The sequence below is a fragment of the Gymnoscopelus microlampas genome, assembly GCF_963454915.1.
Source record: "Gymnoscopelus microlampas genome assembly, chromosome: 5".
Classification (NCBI taxonomy): Eukaryota; Metazoa; Chordata; class Actinopteri; order Myctophiformes; family Myctophidae; genus Gymnoscopelus; species Gymnoscopelus microlampas.
Window position 1 is genome coordinate 15,108,766 of NC_139942.1, and position 19,481 is coordinate 15,128,246.

The 19,481-nt window shown below is 41.8% G+C and overlaps 2 protein-coding genes across 2 annotated transcripts; both read left to right on the forward strand.

Moving 5' to 3' along the window:
* Window positions 1–5,650: 5,650 nt before the first annotated feature.
* LOC311045942 (beta-1,3-galactosyltransferase 2-like) lies at window positions 5,651–8,210 on the forward strand (the record flags this gene model as incomplete). The annotated part of the gene is made up of 2 exons (XM_084058013.1): window positions 5,651–6,843; window positions 8,153–8,210. The coding sequence occupies exons 1-2, from the start codon at window positions 5,750–5,752 to the stop codon at window positions 8,208–8,210; spliced, it is 1,152 nt and encodes a 383-aa protein (XP_083914139.1). The 5' UTR covers window positions 5,651–5,749.
* A 25-nt stretch (window positions 8,211–8,235) lies between these two features.
* Window positions 8,236–12,046, forward strand: LOC311045943 (beta-1,3-galactosyltransferase 2-like; the record flags this gene model as incomplete). Its single annotated transcript, XM_084058014.1, has 3 exons — window positions 8,236–8,380; window positions 8,415–9,198; window positions 11,647–12,046. The coding sequence occupies 3 exons, from the start codon at window positions 8,236–8,238 to the stop codon at window positions 11,750–11,752; spliced, it is 1,035 nt and encodes a 344-aa protein (XP_083914140.1). The 3' UTR covers window positions 11,753–12,046.
* Between the last annotated feature and the right edge of the window lie 7,435 nt (window positions 12,047–19,481).

Sequence of the window (19,481 nt, forward strand, 5' to 3'; positions counted from 1 at the left end):
TTGAAAAAACAAAAAAAACATATAGCCTACAGTACATAAGATATATATGATATATATAAATATATAAGCTCATAGATGAAAAATGTCATATGATTTGTGTGTGTGTGTGTGTGTGTGTGTGTGTGTGTGTGTGTGTGTGTGTGTGTGTGTGTGTGTGTGTGTGTGTGTGTGTGTGTGTGTGTGCGTGGGTGTGTGCAAAGGGAAAACCAGTAGAGTTTATGTTGTTAGGTTGTCATAATTGTAAATGTGCTTTGGCAACACTTGCCAAATGTCATGCCAATAAAGCCTATTGAATTGGCTTCTTGATCATAATTCATCAATTCTTTAAAGACGGGGTGCCGTGGTTTTCAGTGATTTTTTCCCCCCTAAAACATAATCATCAGCTATTATGGTTATACTAGGAGGAAGATTTTTTTCAAAAAAGTATACAGAAATTGACAAAATTATGTTTTTATGTGGACACGCCTCCAGTTCATTAAGTATATGGTGGTTTAAATGAAGTTAAATCCCCAGAGAAACTAAGGTGATCAACATTCAGTCTGAGAGTTGTTGTCTTCATGCCAGTAGTTTTTGATGACACAATAATCAAGCACGGTCTATGAATGTGCAATGTCTAGCTACTTGATAATGTTGCCCTCTAGCGGTGATTTTAGGAAAGGTCCTCCAGTAGCGGGATGATCAACCATCCCAGTCGGGTTGAATTAATTCACGTGTGTGTGTGCGCGTGCGTGCGCGCGCGTGTGTGCGTGTGTGCATACGTGTGTTTCCTGTCACTGTGGGCCTCACAGCACAGTAGTACACAGCAGAGTCTGTCAGTGCAGACGTTTGTTTCCATCAGACAGTTTAGTAGAGAACATTTTGTGATTATCTGCTGTTTTCCTAATCCCTGATGCTGGTGATTTCCCTGTATAATGACGAACTAGAAAAAGTGCTCCTCGGAGCACAGGTCTCCGCCAGGTCAGGTAGGTTTTTGTGTGAGATAGATAATGTGTATCGATTTGCATGATGTTTGGACACAATTTGTAGGAGTAATATAAAAAAACAAAGTTTTGCAAAATTCGCCCCCCTGGTGGCGCTTTAATAGGGCAATGTTAAAGGGTGGGATTTGTTCCTCAACATAGCACGAATGTATCTGCAAAGTTTCAGCGCAATCGGACGCAGTTCATGATTTGCGGCATGTTGTTCAAAGCGGCCCACTCCTGCAAACTTAAGATGTGAATCTTAGCCAATCAGGATGGGATATGAAACAGATCCGTCTTGATCACATGACTATAGAGATCATGTGTACCGATTTGTGTGATATTTTGATAAAATCTGTTTTTTCCTTGGCCTCTAGGGAGTGCGCATACCAAGTTTTACACAGATCGGTGCAGTTATATGTAAAAACGAGAATAGCGCCACCAGGCTGATTTGACAAATTTCAAGTGGCATTTCTTCCTTGGATTAGTGTGAATGTGTGTGCAAAATTTCACGGAAATGACGGTGGTGTTGCGATGGGTGGGTGGTGATTTACGGTGGGTGGGTGGAGGGTGGGTTCACAGGGTGGACAGGTGGTAAGGAGGGGGACGGTGTAACTTCACATCTACTGTCCATCTCAACGTCCCCCATCTAGCCAGCAGAGCTGAACAGCAGTATCAGCTGCAAATACAAAGATACCGTCTGTTGATGCTGTTACACCTTATTTGTTGTCAAACTTATTTTAGCTACTTTTAAAAAGAAATGCATTTATCTCTATCAGGGGCATCATTTATGGTCCCAGGGGATGGCAATTACCATTTACCACCCCCTAGCATTAACATTTAACCTCAATTTCAGTGAATGAGGTGGAACCATGTTGGTTCCACCGGGGAGGAACCAACATGGACTTCCAGATGCAAGTCTACAAGAGAAAATGTGATGTGTGTACATCGTCAACCTGAGAGAGGCACTGTGACAACCTGAAAAACTGTAAGACCTGTGTCGCTGTGCGCTATATTTTATCCAGGCTGATGTGTTTTGAAGTCTGATTTATTCTTATTGTTTATAGTATACTATGGATGGAACATTGCAATGTTCAATTAATTTACACTGAAATGAGCATTGCAACTGGAACAGAGCTCACCTCAATGATGAATTGAAAAAGAAAAAGGAAACGTTTTCTGTGAAATCTCCACAGTGAATACAATTGTGCTCTCTGACACTGTCCATGGTGCTGAAAGGCTCAAATCAGAGAGAATTTAGGAGGGTGAGACTGCATTTGAAAGCATAGTTGTCTCAACCCATGTTTTTAACTTTAAGCCTTGTAAGTAAATCTATAATTGAGAGAGTAATGAATGAATCCTTTCTCTTATGGAAATAAGAAAAAAAAACGCTTGCACAAAAACAAATTGCACCCACTGTTTTACACCTGTAAACCTGTGATGTGCCAATAAAGTTGAGTCTGATTCAGGAAGAGACTAATGTAGGTGAGACAGACAGTAGGAACGCTGAGAGGGAGACAGTGTAGGGGAGATAGACAGCAGGAGAGCTGAGGGAGACAGTGTAGGAGAGAGAAACCGTAGGAAAGCTGAGAGGCAGACAGTGTAGCAGAGACAGACAGTAGAAACGCTGAGAGGGAAACAGTGTAGCAGAGACAGACAGTGGGAAAGCTGATGGATACAATGTAGGTGAGACAGATAGTAGGAAAGCCGAGAGGGAGACAGCGTAGGAGAGAGAGACAGCAGGAAAGCTGAGAGAGAGACATTGTTGCAGAGACAGACAGTAGGAAAGCTGAGAGGGAGACAGTGTAGCAGATACAGACAGTAGGGAAGCTGAGGAGAGTCAGACAGTAGGAGAGCTGAGAGGGGGACACAACGTACGTGTGTGTGTGTGTGTGTGTGTGTGTGTGTGTGTGTGTGTGTGTGTGTGTGTGTGTGTGTGTGTGTGTGTGTGTGTGTATGTGTGTGTGTGTGTGTGTGTGTGTGTGTGTGTGTGTGTGTGTGTGTGTGTGTGTGTGTGTGTGTTTTGGGGTGAGTGTTCCAGTTACAGTACCACCGGAATGCCACGCTTCTCGTCAATGAGTAAAGGCTATTGCGGAAAATTATATGAATACTATTATGGGGATATAATCCTATCCTAGGCTACATAATATATTGGAAATGACCAAAATAAATATAACAGCAGATGCCTTTACTGTGTAAAATTTTCATTTATTAAAAACATAAATTAATCAACTTTAATTAATTAATGAAGTAATGGCCCCCTTGCGTGGAAGTCCCATGTATGGGTTCTCATAACCCAGCAACCCTAGGCAAATTACGCCACTGCTTGGAGATCAGATATTTTGGGCAGCAGTAGCTTGTCTCTTTGGTCTCACTGCTTAATGCACTGAAAATAGCACTGCATCTTGCGCTGATCTTAAAGGGAATGGCAGCGGATACTCTGATTGGATTGATTAAAGCAGTGTTTATCAACCCTGGTAGAAGTCACACTTTTGTACCGCGGGTACTGGCGAGGTGTACCACGGGCTTTGAAGAAAGTGTGAAACCAGACCCTCGAGAACAATAGCATTGTCTGCCAATCGATACGGCCATCATCCGTTTCACACCCAGCCACGGCCGAGTCCATTCAGTGTAGCGACCATCACCCATAGGAATGCAAATATGTTGTCCTACCTGGTACTGTATAAGGGCACTCAGTATTACTAAGTGGGTCGGAACGGGTCGATACGGCGAAACTGAACGTCGTACCTGCTAAGAGGGGCTGTCCTGTCCCAAAAGCCCATGTTATAACCTGCCATGATGAATGTCCGACAATAAAACAATACATAAGTGTTAGTTTTCTTATAAAGTGCTTCTAAATCAATCCAGTGTGTTTGTGTCAACGTTAGTGTTTAATTACTCCTCCACGCCACGGAGAGAGAATCTCTTGCAACTCAAGCCGTGGTGCCGTGGATATAACCGGAAAACTCGCCCCAAAACACGCTCGCCCCCATTTCTTTTCGCGGACCAGCGGTTCTTGTATTCCTGTATTTGTTTTACTGAGGATAAGGTTAGAAATAAGTTCACGGTTAGCCATATTATTAGTTTTACTGATGTTACGTTTAGGAATAAGGTTAGGCATAGTTTAATGAGGTTACGTTTAGGAATACCAGGTGAATATCACCGGATTTCCCCAGGGGTGACTGTTTTGGGGCGAGAGTTTTGGTGTTCGTCTGTAGTGGGCAACAACGCATGCGTCCGCAATAACGCTATCAGGATCAGATTATTAGATATTATTATCAGATATTAGAAGTATATTGGGTACCAAATATACTTACCAAAGAAGAACTTGAATTGACCCAAGTGTATATATTTGTAATGGACAAGGTTTCTTTATACCTGCCCAATAATGTGTGTGTGTGTGTGTGTGTGTGTGTGTGTGTGTGTGTGTGTGTGTGTGTGTGTGTGTGTGTGTGTGTGTGTGTGTGTGTGTGTGTGTGTGTGTGTGTGTGTGTGTATGTGTGTGTGTGTGTGTGTGTGTGTGTGTGTGTATGTGTGTATATATATATATATGTATATATATATATATGTATATATATATATATATATATATATATATATATATATATATATATATATATATATATATATATATATATATATATATATATATACCGTATATCTAGGTGTGCCCTGGGATCTTTTGGCTAAGCCAGGTGTGCCTTGGCACAAAAAAGGTTGATAAACACTGAATTAAAGTAACGCCCAAACACACCCATGACTAATTCAGGGATCAAACACAAGAGCATTTGATCTGCTCTTGTGTTTTTTTGTTTGTTTTTAATAAGTTGTTGTGATGTATCACAGGTTCAACCAGTTTCACAAAAGCAGCTCCAGCTTGTTGGTGTCACTGCCATGCTGCTGGCCTCAAAGTATGTGGAGACGAGGTGGGGAAGAGAAGCCCTAAGGTCCAGGACTAGTTCACTAACATAGAAGGTGTAGTGATCACACTGGACCCTCTGCACTAAGACTTTGTTCACACTGCAGGCACTGTAGCCGACCAGACGCACTTGCAGTGTGTGCCGGGTTGGAAAATCGTACAATGAGTGATTAATGAAGGACATGACAGGATTCTAAATGAATGCAGTGTCACAATAGTTTAATGCGAAGGCACCTAACTTTGATCAGACGTGAGCTAATTTTTTAGGCTGGAGGAGGTCCTAGGCTGTGGATGGAGGGTATGTCTTGTAATGTGAGTGACCACAGTGAAAAATGGTGCAGGAAAAGAGCAAAAACAGAAGGCAGGCTATGTCATCTGTTGAGAAGGACGGCAAAGGACGGCAGAACTGACAATTAAAGTTAATTTATGCCAGCTGAGAGAAAGCGTTTCAATAATGCTAATATTACCCATAGTAACAATCATAATCCATAATTATTATTATAAGATTATTATTATTATAAAAATAATCCATTTATGTATTTAACAAACGCAATAAACAACTTGTCATGTGATACTGCCTTGATCACCAGATTTGGCTCTAGCAAGGGGTTACTAAGGTTACTAAGGGGGTTAAATTCGTTCTCCTGCTATGCCATAAAAATGTGGAACGCCCTGCCAACAGTCATAAAGGATTGTAAAGCTTGTACAGCGTGTATAACTCACCACCCATAATAGAGGACCTTCCTAGTAATGTGACTGCCGTCACATTACTTCCACGCTTTATGTAGGTTTGAGAAGCTGCTTGCGACTTCCCTGACCAATGTGACTGAGGTCCAAGTGGATTAAAGGTCCCACGGAGCCGCTGGACACCATGCAGTGGAGGAGACGCCAATGCCGTCCGCACATCGTTGGACTCCTGTATCTCCTCTCGCTCCTGGCGGTCGTGGTCTTTCTTATCCATCGGGACTCCACCTGTAAGGCAACAGGAAACCAGAACGACCAGCAACAGCATAATAACATCAGATTCTGGAAAGATGCAGATGACTCCTCTCCTCGGGGGGAGACAGGTCTGGAGAACTCTCTGACAGCTAATGCCAGCCAAAGTGAAGAGGGCGTTCCAAGTGGCATGCTGTCCCCCGGGCCGTACCCCTACATCATTAACGAGGCAAACAAATGTCCAGGGGGAAAAGCACAACCATTCCTGGTGTTGCTGATAACCACCGAGGCTCATCAAGTAGAGGCACGGGACGCCATACGGCAGACGTGGGGCAATGAGAGCCTCGCTCCAGGCCTAGGAATCATCAGGCTGTTCCTGCTGGGGGCGAGTGAAGGCGAGCTGGGGCGCCTACAGCAGAAGACCTTGGAGTCCGAGAGCCAGAGGCACCACGATATCCTTCAGCAGGACTTCTTGGATACCTACAACAAACTGACTATAAAGACACTGATGGGGATGAACTGGGTGGCAATTCATTGTCCACAGGCCAGCTATGTTATGAAAACTGACGGTGATATGTTTGTTAACACCGATTATCTCATCCACAAGCTGCTCAGACCCGAACTGTATCCCAAGAAGAACTACTTCACAGGATATATCATGAGCGACTTCTCACCGAACCGAGACAAAAACAGTAAGTGGTACGTGTCTCTGGAGGACTACCCAAGTGAGAGGTACCCCACCTTCTGCTCCGGGACGGGTTACGTGTTCTCCGAAGACTTGGCGGCGAAAATCTACAGAGCCTCTCTGAGCATTCGCCGCCTGCATTTGGAGGATGTGTATGTGGGGATCTGCCTGGCCGAGCTATGGATCGAGCCCACACCGCCGCCCAACGAGTTCCTGTTCAACCACTGGCGAGTGGAATACTCCAGCTGCAAGTACAGCAACCTGATCACATCCCACTGGGTTCAAGGCAGTGAGCTGCTCAAGTACTGGCATGACCTGCAGAACAACACCTGTATCACCTATTTGTCTTGCCATTTGTCTCACTTATGTTATGTCTTGTTCTGTTCTGTTTTGTGTTTTTTGTTCTGTTTGTGGTCATGTATGTCTTGTATTTTAAAATGAAAAAAGCTAATACAAATACATATAAAAAAAAATAAAAAAAATAACGCACATCCTCCGTTCCTTGGTGCTGAGCCTTAACTGCAAAACAGTAATATAAGAGAACAAAGCGGGGCTCGCAACTCACTTTTTCAATGCTCCAAGGTTTATTAACAAACAGCAGATGGTATACAATGTTTCGACCCTTTCTGTCTTTTTCAAGTATAAACAACAAAGCAGGAAATTACCTCTTTTTATACAAGAATGAATAATTTGGTTACCAGCCCCACCTGGTGAACAGGGGCGGTACCAAGACTTAATACACATGTTATCAATGACAACACTTCATCTTCATTTATTTTTATTTTTTTTAGAACATATTCTTGATTTTTTAGAAATGTCTTTTTTAGAATAAATATATATATATATATATTAAAAACAGTAGACACAACTCATTTGACCCACAGACAGGCAAACTAATGATTTTTTTTTTTTTTAATATTTGAAAAAAATAAATATATATATATATATATATATCTTCTGACCCGGTCCAGATCCTAGCCACTGGGGGGTTCCTAAGGTAAAACGGTGGTTGCTAGGGTCTAATAAACGGTTGCTAGGGTATAATAGGTGGTTGCTAGGCTCCAATATGGTGTTGCTATGGTCTAATAAGCAGTTTCTTGGCTCCACTGCAGCTAAATGGCATTTCCCCATTGAAATGAATGAATGGGATTTTTTAAAAGTGAAATATCTCTAAATGTGAGTGACCACAGTGAAAAATGGTGCAGGAAAAGAGCAAAAACAGAAGGCAGGCTATGTCATCTGTTGAGAAGGACGGCAAAGGACGGCAGAACTGACAAGTAAAGTTAATTTATGCCAGCTGAGAGAAAGCGTTTCAATAATGCTAATATTACCCATAGTAACAATCATAATCCATAATTATTATTATAAGATTATTATTATTATAAAAAATAATCCATTTATGTATTTAACAAACGCAATAAACAACTTGTCATGTGATACTGCCTTGATCACCAGATTTGGCTCTAGCAAGGGGTTACTAAGGTTACTAAGGGGGTTAAATTCGTTCTCCTGCTATGCCATAAAAATGTGGAACGCCCTGCCAACAGTCATAAAGGATTGTAAAGCTTGTACAGCGTGTATAACTCACCACCCATAATAGAGGACCTTCCTAGTAATGTGACTGCCGTCACATTACTTCCACGCTTTATGTAGGTTTGAGAAGCTGCTTGCGACTTCCCTGACCAATGTGACTGAGGTCCAAGTGGATTAAAGTTCCCACAGAGCCGCTGGACACCATGCAGTGGAGGAGACGCCAATGCCGTCCGCACATCGTTGGACTCCTGTATCTCCTCTCGCTCCTGGCGGTCGTGGTCTTTCTTATCCATCGGGACTCCACCTGTAAGGCAACAGGAAACCAGAACGACCAGCAACAGCATAATGGTAAATGGTAAAAATCTCTGACACTCTCTGACAGCTAATGCCAGCCAAAGTGAAGAGGGCGTTCCAAGTGGCATGCTGTCCCCCGGGCCGTACCCCTACATCATTAACGAGGCAAACAAATGTCCAGAGGGAAAAGCTCAACCATTCCTGGTGTTGCTGATAACCACCAAGGCTCATCAAGTAGAGGCACGGGACGCCATACGGCAGACGTGGGGCAATGAGAGCCTCGCTCCAGGCCTAGGAATCATCAGGCTGTTCCTGCTGGGGGCGAGTGAAGGCGAGCTGGGGCGCCTACAGCAGAAGACCTTGGAGTCCGAGAGCCAGAGGCACCACGATATCCTTCAGCAGGACTTCTTGGATACCTACAACAAACTGACTATAAAGACACTGATGGGGATGAACTGGGTGGCAATTCATTGTCCACAGGCCAGCTATGTTATGAAAACTGACGGTGACATGTTTGTTAACACCGATAATCTCATCCACAAGCTGCTCAGACCCGAACTGTATCCCAAGAAGAACTACTTCACAGGATATATCATGAGCGACTTCTCACCGAACCGAGACAAAAACAGTAAGTGGTACGTGTCTCTGGAGGACTACCCAAGTGAGAGGTACCCCACCTTCTGCTCCGGGACGGGTTACGTGTTCTCCGGAGACTTGGCGGCGAAAATCTACAGAGCCTCTCTGAGCATTCGCCGCCTGCATTTGGAGGATGTGTACGTGGGGCTCTGCCTGGCCGAGCTACGGATCGAGCCCACACCGCCGCCCAACGAGTTCCTGTTCAACCACTGGCGAGTGGAATACTCCAGCTGCAAGTACAGCAACCTGATCACATCCCACTGGGTTCAAGGCAGTGAGCTGCTCAAGTACTGGCATGACCTGCAGAACAACACCTGTATCACCTATTTGTCTTGCCGTTTGTCTCGCTTATGTTATGTCTTGTTCTGTTCTGTTTTGTGTTTTTTGTTCTGTTTGTGGTCATGTATGTCTTGTATTTTAAAAATGCGAATACAAATACATATTCAAAATAAATAAATAAATAAATAACGCACATCCTCCGTTCCTTGGTGCTGAGCCTTAACTGCAAAACAGTAATATAAGAGAACAAAGCGGGGCTCGCAACTCACTTTTTCAATGCTGCAAGGTTTATTAACAAACAGCAGATGGTATACAATGTTTCGACCCTTTCTGTCTTTTTCAAGTATAAACAACAAAGCAGGAAATGACCTCTTTTTATACAAGAATGAATACTTTGGTTACCAGCCCCACCTGGTGAACAGGGGCGGTACCAAGACTTAATACACATTTTATCAATGGCAACACTTATATATTTCGAAAAAAAATAATATATATATATATATATATATATCTTCTGACCCGGTCCAGATCCTAGCCACTGTAATTAAGAAGTAACAAGCAAAAAAGAGATCCATTATCTTAAAACTATAACACCAACAGGACTCAATGAGGACTTTGATATTAGGCCTTATTTATAAATAAGCCAATGGAGGGAACTGTTTATATGTAGTCTTCAAAACGTTTCACTTTTTTTTTTTTTTTGCTTGTGTGAAAGTCCAAGGCATGCACATGTAACAATGGAAAAAGACACACCCTACAAGCTACACTTGATTAGTTTTGATGTATTAGGCATAACTAGAAAGTACTGTTCCTGAAGAAACAGTGTGGGATTTCTAAGAATGTTGATGGTATTGAGTATTGATAGTTTTATAAGTGTTAAAGGAAAGGTGACAAAGTATTAGTAGTGTTAAAAGTTTTAAAGGTTCTAAAGGTTCTAAAGGTTTGAAAGGTTTGAAAGGTTTGAGAGGTTTGAAAGGTTTGAAAGGTTTGAAAGGTTTGAGAGGTTTGAGAGGTTTGAAAGGTTTGAAAGGTTTGAGGTTTGAGGTTCTAAAGGTTTGAAAGGTTTAACGTTCTAAAGATTTAAAGGTTTAAAGGTTCTAAAGGTCTATGGTTATAAAGGTTTGAAAGGTGTTAAAGTATTAGTAGTGTTGAAAGTTTTGATAGTGTTGACAGTGTTGAATAGTGCAGGGGCGTCACGCCGATTCACTGTGCGTACGACGCAACACCCTCACTCTCACAGATCCGTGATTTCATACCCCCCACTTTTTGTCTGGCTGTTTTTCTTTTTTTCCCCGTTCCATAACATAAAGCTGCTGATTTCATCCCAATAGCGTGAAGTAGGCTACATGGCTACTTCTATTTCCAGTAGTATTTCAAAATAAAACGTATGGTGAATTATAACATTACAAGTGTAGATTAAAATAACTCTTATTTTGAAACGTGCATTTTTTTGAATGGAAACAGCTTTCTGGGGGCTCCTTGACTAACGTGCGTCTGCGTCAAGCCTTTACGTTGACGTTCTCAAAAAGTAAACAACACCGGAGGGATGTGGGACATCACATTATGGAATATAAAGACTTTGGGGCAAAAGTTAATATTTACCACCATGCTCTCTTTTCAAGCCCCTGTTTCACTAACACTTAGATAACTCGTTCACAAACCATTTACCAATGGATAAATTGTATGTCTCCTCGGAACCGAAACTAGTGAAAGTAGCCGAAGGATGTACAAGCTCAGAAACATGTTGCTATCTGAAAAGTTGTGAGATTGTAGATCGGCTATTTTCACAATGAAGTATGTCATACATTGAAAAAACATGCTCTCAAATAAGCATTTTATGTTAACAATTGCACATGCATTATTTGATATAGTATTGTGTGCAACAAATTGAAATAAAGTGTACATGACGTGAGGCTTGAACCAGCGACCTTGTGATCAAGAGGCAGATATTTTAGCAACCAGGCTATTGGACCAAAAGACCTAAATGTTATTGTCATTGTTGGACACTTGTCTCTCAACTAACGACAACCAGCTTCACTCGTCCAGTTCTGCCCTCCTTTGCCTTGGTATACAAGCTGTGACACTCCTTCAATGTCCTAATCCTAAGAACTACTACACAGGATATATCTGGAGAGGCGAATTACCGATCCGAAACAAAAACAGTAAGTGGTGTCCCCGGAGCTGTACCCGGGTGAGGAGTACCCCGCCTACGGCTCAGGTTCGGGTTACGTGTTCTCCGGAGACTTGGCGGCGAAAATCTACCGAGCCTCTCTGAGCATTCGCCACCTGCATATCGAGGATGTGTATGTGGGGATCTGCCTGGCCGAGCTACGGATCGAGCCAACACCGCCGCCCAACAAGTTCCTGTTCTAAGGCCCTACTCGAGTGCCCTACTCCAGATGCAGGTACAGCAACCTGATCACGTCCCACGGGTTTCAACCCAGTGAGCTGCTCAAGTACTGGCACCACCTGCAGAACAACCCCTGTATCAAGAGGTGCTGGAAACAATAACTGCTTCACCGCGGTTATGATGTGTACCGTGGGCCGTTAACACAATTATTACAATTTGATTTTATTATGATTATGATTTTTGCTGGTAAGTTACAGGAGTGGATATGGTTTGTGATATACATTTCACACACCTTTATTCGATTACAACTGTGAAATTATGAGACAGCTTAATGACATTACTTTCTATTGAAAACTTTCTTCTGATCCCACTAATCAATTCAGAGCAACTGTACATGAAAAACTAGACTTTTGGTTTAACAACAAGGATCTTGGTAAAGATTAACATCTTTTTATGAAAATTGCTCTGTTTATATAAATGTTTTTGCTTGCACATTATAACGTTTTGCTTGCTGTTTTAATTAGTTTTCATTCAAAAAAATGTTTTGCTCTGTTTATAATTTTTCTCCCTCAAATCTTTTTCTTTTGTTTGGTTAATAAAGACACATATGTAACTCCATATATCTCCTCTATTGTTATTTTTGCAGTCATGATTTTATTTTGTATTTCTCCGATAGAGGGCAGATCTAAGGAATCCAGGAATGACATTGCGGCTTCATTATTAATTTCAAATGGTTGCGTGTAAAGATTTTTATAATTATGTCTCAAAGGCTCTCTCAATATCATCCAGCTTTAACAGGTTAAACCAAACCTCTTCAGTGGCAGCTAGGGGAGAAAGTGGGGGGGGGGGGAGTGTTAATATATGTAAAAAAAACACAATTAAGTGTAGTCTTATTGGTTATTGATATTTACGAGCACCTACATACCATGCTTAAAGAATGTGATAGTAAAAAGGAACTTTTGATCTTTGGTGATCTAAATTTTAATTGGACTAATAAATCAGATAGGAAAAAACTTAAGGAGATAACAGACAAGTTCAATCTCACTCAGCTGGTGAAAGGTCCAACAAGAATAACAAATTCCTCACAGACACAAATTGATTTAATGTTCACAAATAGGCCAGAGAGAATAACAAAATCATATCATTTTATAACTGGTATGTCTGACCATAACATCACATTACTGGTGAGGAAACTCACCAGTAAACGGTTTGACAATATCCCAAAACCTAAATCCTTTCACCAGATATTTCCAAAAAATTAAAATGATAATCTTGATAGGGCTCTAAAACAATCTGATTGGTCTACTCTAATCTGCTGTGTAGTCAGGATGTAGAGAATAGCAGCAGTATTTTTGTGGCAACTACAAACAGAGTAGTGCCACCCTTCATGAGGAAGGTGTTGTGTAAACCTGGACAAAAGAACACCCTGCCATGGCTCAATGGCGCCCTCTGGCAGTAGATGAGAGAGAGCGAGATTTTGCATTGAAGAGATCACTCAAATCAGGTTACAGCAGTGATAGGCAGATTTCTTAAGTCTTAGAAATAAGGTAGTAAGGAATTTAAAGTATTATTAAAGGGTCTACACCATGAATTTTAACTTTTTCTTCATTTTTGTGTGTTTTTGGTCTCCCCCACCTCTCTTCTGTTCCAACAAATACCCAACTTCGAGCATGCAGGCTTTCATAGGCTATCTGTGTTTTTATGTAAATTGGTCTGAAAATAGTCCGTCAGATTTGTTCCCCCACCCTACGTCACGTCTGGGAACAATTTTTTTTTTTTTTACTTTTTCCACACAGAACCAGGACATAACATGCATACAAACTGGCTCGATAGCGCCCCATGCCAAACAGGACAATGTGGTATTGCAGGTGAAAGTGCTTTATAAGCCAGAGAGAAGTTAGTTGGAATGAGTATATCTGGGCTTGATTTAGGCTCAAACCTTTTGAAAAACGTTTGAGGGACATAAACAATATGATATCAAATATTATTATTATTTTTTAAATTCATGGTGTAGCTCCTTTAAAGTAATAGAAGATACAAGGGGAAATGGGAAATTTATTTAGGAAACCCTTAATAAATTAACTGGGAGAATTAAGGAACAGAAAACAAAAGAATATGAACTTAAAGTGAATGGAACTTTAACTCAAAAATACTTTAAATAGCTATTTTATAAATTCAGTTAGGGATCTGGCCCAATAACCTGACGCTGCCAGATCCAAGATGCTTGCTTCACACATTTGTTTGGGGAACCTGGTTACTCAATACCGCCCCCATCTGGCAGAGTCAGGTTACTGGCCCAATGCTTCCCCACTAGAATTCTGACATGTGCTCCTATTAATGATGACAAGCCATTTTTTTAGAGAACATGAGCTCCTTAAGAGCTCATGTGCTTATGATATGGACACAACATTTCTAAAAACACACAAGGATGATCTGGTCATCAACAACCTCCTTGTTGATGACCTCTGGTTCATTTGATAAATCTATCAATTAGGCAATGCATTTTCCCAAGTACTTGGAAATCAGCTATTGATACACCCATTTTTAAGGCTGGTGACCAGACAAATGTGGCAAATGACAGGCCCATAGTGCCTGCAGTGTCCAAGGTGGCCGAGAAATGGGTTGCTCAACAACTAGGCTGCATCAGCGCTCCTGTTTTCTGACCTAAAGGGGCGTGTTTAACATCTCCGGCGAGAACAGCCGTGTGATCCCATTGGTTCACCGATCTGTCCGTCAGCCCCCGCCCCGTCAACACAACATTACGAGCGACGCCCACTGCACTCTGGTTGGTTGGGGAAATGACACACTTCCTATATAGTCCAGGGGCCAAGCCAGATTTTGGTACCACCTAAGGTGGCCGTAAATATTTGGTATTTTTGTATTCCTACATGTCTCTAGTTTATATTTTGGTATGATACATCTTCCAATTCAGTAGCTTAATGACAGTAATCACTCTAAACCGGCTAATGTATCCGGTAGGAGACACAAAGTAGAATCTTTGTGTCTCCTACCGGAAATACACCCGGGCATCAAATTATTGCGACAAAAAAACAAAATATATCCATGTATTCAAGGCTTCATGGGGTGTGCAATTGATAGAAAATAAATCATTTTTTGGGTGAACTCCTCCTTTAAGTTTCCCAGGGGGACTCTCTACCCATTCAGCTATGACCACCCTAGACCGAAGGAGGGTCAACTTTTACAAGCTTATGGAAAGCAGTCTTTTTGCAAACACCAAAAATCTGAGAAGTTATCAATTGCACACCCCATGAAGCCTTGAATACATGGATATATTTTGTTTTTTGTCGCAATAATTTGATGCCCGGGTGTATTTCCGGTAGGAGACACAAAGATTCTACTTTGTGTCTCCTACCGGATACATTAGCCGGTAGGTAGTGATAACTGCCATTAAGCTACTGAATTGGAAGATGTATCATACCAAAATATAAACTAGAGACATGTAGGAATACAAAAATACAAAAACTTTACAGCCACCTCAGGTGGTACCAATTTGTGAAAATATCAGTGTTGGCCCCTGGACTAATATCGGGTACACCGACGCGCTGCTCCAGGCTTTTATTTCTTAGCAAAACTAAACAATAAAAGCCTGGAGATCGAGGCTACTCAACAACTGACCGCTCATTTTAACACAGGCCACACTCCTTCGTGACCACTGCAGTTCGGTTTTCGCTCCAACCACTCAACAGAAACAGCTAACTGTTATTTTCTCGAAAGTGTCAAGTCAAGTTTGGATTAAGGTGATAGAGTGGGTGCAGTATTTCTGGACCTTAAACAACAGGCTTTGACACTGTAGACCATCAGGTACTCTTGTCAAAACAAGGGTTCGTATTGGTAACAAAGAGTCAACATATCTCAACAGTAACATTGGAGTTCCTCAGGAATCAATACTGGGTGGGCCCTATTTTATTCAGTTTGTATATTAATGATCTGCCTTCTGTCTGTCCATCTGTCTCCAAACAAATGTATGCTGATGACACAGTTCTCTATATACATGCTGAAAACAAACAACTAGCAGCAGAAAAAACAACTGCAGCCGTGTATTTGATTGGTTGAGGAACTCATGTTTACACCTGAATACAAACAAAACTGTGTGTATGTTTTTTTTCACACAACTCCACAGACACTGTTTATCCTGACATTATGGTCAAAGGAAACAATATTAAGGTAGTATCAGAATTTAAATATCTTGGAATCACACTAGACTCAAACTTGATTTAAAAAACATAAAAAATGTAGCCAACACAATCAAATTCAATCTGTCTAATTTCAGGCACATAAGACCATATCTAACAACAAACGCAGCCAAACTCTTCATGCATGCTATGATTTTCTCACACTACTGCTTCACAACCTCGTCACAGACAAATCTAGCAACTCTCAAACCCATAGAATCACTTTACAAACAGACATTAAAAACACTTGATCAAAAGCCCAACCGTTACCACCATTGCCATATAGTTCAAAAGTATAATTCATTTAATGTTGAAAGCTTCAAACATTTTGCAGATGCTTGTCTAATTTTTAAGGTTTTAAATGAGCTTGCACCTCCACCACTAAAACAGTTCATAGAGCGAAGGGAAAGTGGTCAGAACAACAAGGGCAACTATCAGAGGGGACTGTGAGGGGTCATCCCTATGTTCCCCAGTAAGGGGAACATAGGTTCCTCCACTAAGGTTAGGGTGTTAGGGGTTAGGTTTAGGGTTAGGAAAGCGGGGGACATAGAACCTGGGAAACATATAACCCGGGGAACATAGACACGGTCCCGACTGTGAGGTACCATTCAGAGTGTGTTTGGTGAAACAGTCCTCTCTGTTAGAGTCTCCCATCACTGGAATAGTCTCCCTACCGAAGTAAGAGAGACCACCAACTATCTCACCTTCAAATTCAACATTAAGAGATGGCTTAAAGCTAACCAAATTTGTAATTATCAGCTCCATTAATCACTGGTGTCTCTTCTCGTATTACTGTATTTGTTCTGTCTCTGTACTATGTCTACTTGTCTTGTATTGTATTGATGATGTCTATTTTTGTAAGGATAACTATACCACCATTTTAACAGCCTGCTCAGGGGAATTAGCCAACTCTGGCTAACTCTGGCTCATTTACGTGGATGTGAAAAGCTGACATGTTGATTAATGTGCACCGTTTGTGGAGATTTAACTATCTTGCTATTTGTTGTATCCAATTTGCTAAGAATAGTATTTGCATCTGATGCACAAATCAATATTCCTTCAGATTCCGTTGTTATCAAATTAAATATAGGTTTAAAACAACAATGTGTTACTCCCTGGAGGGGCATATATATTCAGCAACGAGACAACACGGCCCTCTAGTTTACATTTCACCACGACATATCTTCCTTCTTATATCAACATATTCTAAGTTCTACATTTAAGGAATTTGGAATTAAAACAGATACACCATTTCCTGATTTAAAAGAGCAATAGAATGAATCCAAACTTTTTAAGTTTCTCATGTTCCGTCCGAGAGAGTTTCCTGTAAAAATATCATTTGTGCCTTTTCACGTTTCAATGTATGACTTCTGCTCCGTTTAACTGGATTATTCAGGCCATTTACATTAAGAGATATCACCTTAAAATGTCTGTTTGACATTGTACTTGATCTTCACAGTAATATTGATGCATCTACAGCCCAACTACAAGCCATGGGTGGGCATAGGTAAGCCTGGGCCCAACCATTTGGTTTTTCTGCCCACCCAAAAAAAAAAAAAAACAATTTTATTTTTTATTTTTCAATATCATATTCAGCCATTTTGATAACAGTGTATATATAGGTATCCGAAATCCGTCACAAACCCGCAAAAAAAGTATTAATAACCGCTGTCTGGGCATGCTCGTGCCCACCCGCTCCTCCCTAGGGCCAGCCTATGCTAGCGTTCTGGCTACGCCACTGACTACAAGCAAAAAAGAAAAAAGATATTAAACAAAAACAACAAATCACCAGGTGGCTTCCAAAAAAAAAGTGCACTCTTGCCACCTCATAACGTTAACCCTGTTGGAAGGGAAGGGGGGGAAACAACACTTTAAGTGGAGGCCCCCGCTGTTTGTGGAACTTATTCAACAAAATTCCACTCGAGCTCGAGCTGTGTCCAACTTACTTGTATGACATGCCTGAACAAAACTAAGAAATCTATTATACTATAAGCTACTCATATAGTTCACCCTGCAGCAAAAGCATCACAATCCAGATACCAGGTTACATCAATGACACTACTATTATAGGCCTATACTTTGTTATAGCAAGAGCTCCACTCCACAACAACACAAGTAGGCTACCCACAACAATAGCCTGATGATGCAAAGAATAAACACACACACACACACACACACACACACACACACACACACACACACACACACACACACACACACACACACACACACACACACACACACACACACACACACACACACACGGACGGACAGGGGGCAAAACATACTCTCTCGCCATGCCTTTCGGCCTGGCGGAGACAAAAAAGGCATTCAGGGTGGACAGGTTAAAAAGGGCCAACACTAAAAAGTTAATGTGCAATACATTTACCATTCACAGCTAAAATGGACACATGAAAATACCTCAATAATAAAAATGGCTAAAAGTAATGACCACTAACAAAGTATGAGTGCAGCAAAAGCAATGCAAAAAGTAAGAAATAATAATGAGGACAAAACAGAACCAATGCAAAATGTCAGATATACAGAGAAATAATAAAAATAGAAAAAGAAAGAAAGAAAAATACAGAAGAATCACAAGAATGGCTTGACATCAAACTCTTCATTGAGCCCACAAGGGGACATAGTGTTGAGAGTATATATGTCACAGGGAGATTGGAGAACCAGGGAGATTGAAGACAGAGCGCTCGTTTTTAGGCACAGGGCTTCGGGGCAAGGCAGGGCTTTGATGCGACGCGGACCTGTCTTTTGTTGTTCCCCCCGACGTAGCAACCAGGAAGCCACGCTAGGGGAACGCTGAACACGGACGGGTTCACACGCACATGTGATAATAGTTATTGTCCATGGCGGAGGCGCGCCGACTCAGCAGAGCTTGAGGCCGAGGAGTGCCCGCGCTGACCGGCCGATGCCCTGCTAGTCGAATCAGCGCCGTCCGAGTTGTGAACCGATAGGGACAGAATTGGATCACTGTGTGTGTGTGTGTGTGTGTGTGTGTGTGTGTGTGTGTGTGTGTGTGTGTGTGTGTGTGTGTGTGTGTGTGTGTGTGTGTGTGTGTGTGTGTGTGTGTGTGTGTCAGGGGGGAAATAAAACAAAAGCCAGAACACAATAAAAGTATCTTATTAACAGTCCTGCTTTCAATAAACCAAATTGAAAGCATGAGCGCGTGCGCACGCGCGTGTGTGGTCGCGGCCATATATGTGTGTGCACTTTAGTTGGGAAGCCTGGCTCGTGGCTCCCTCTAGTTTCTAAATTGAAAGCATGAGCGAGTGTGTGTGTGTGTTTGTGGTCGCGGCCATATATGTGCGTGCACTTTAGTTGGGAAGCCTGGCTCGTGGCTCCCTCTAGTGTTGTTTCTACAGAATTGCTTGGGGGGCGGTGAAAACTAGTGCTCCTTCTCCAATTTCCCTGGTTCTCCAATTTCCCTGTAGCATATATATAAAAGGATTCTCGTTGGAGAAATAGACAATTATGGTCAACACCACGGGGGGGGGGGGGGGGCATTTGATGAGATAAACCACATATGTGGTGGAGCATGTGATCGCTCCTCGTATAGTAACCTCTTTGCCACTGTGTGGATGTGTGAAAGATTTACATTTAGTAGTATATCCACTTTGTGCACAATTCTAACACTTATAATTACCAGGAGGAATGTCTGATAAGAAAGAAGGATTAGTGGGTG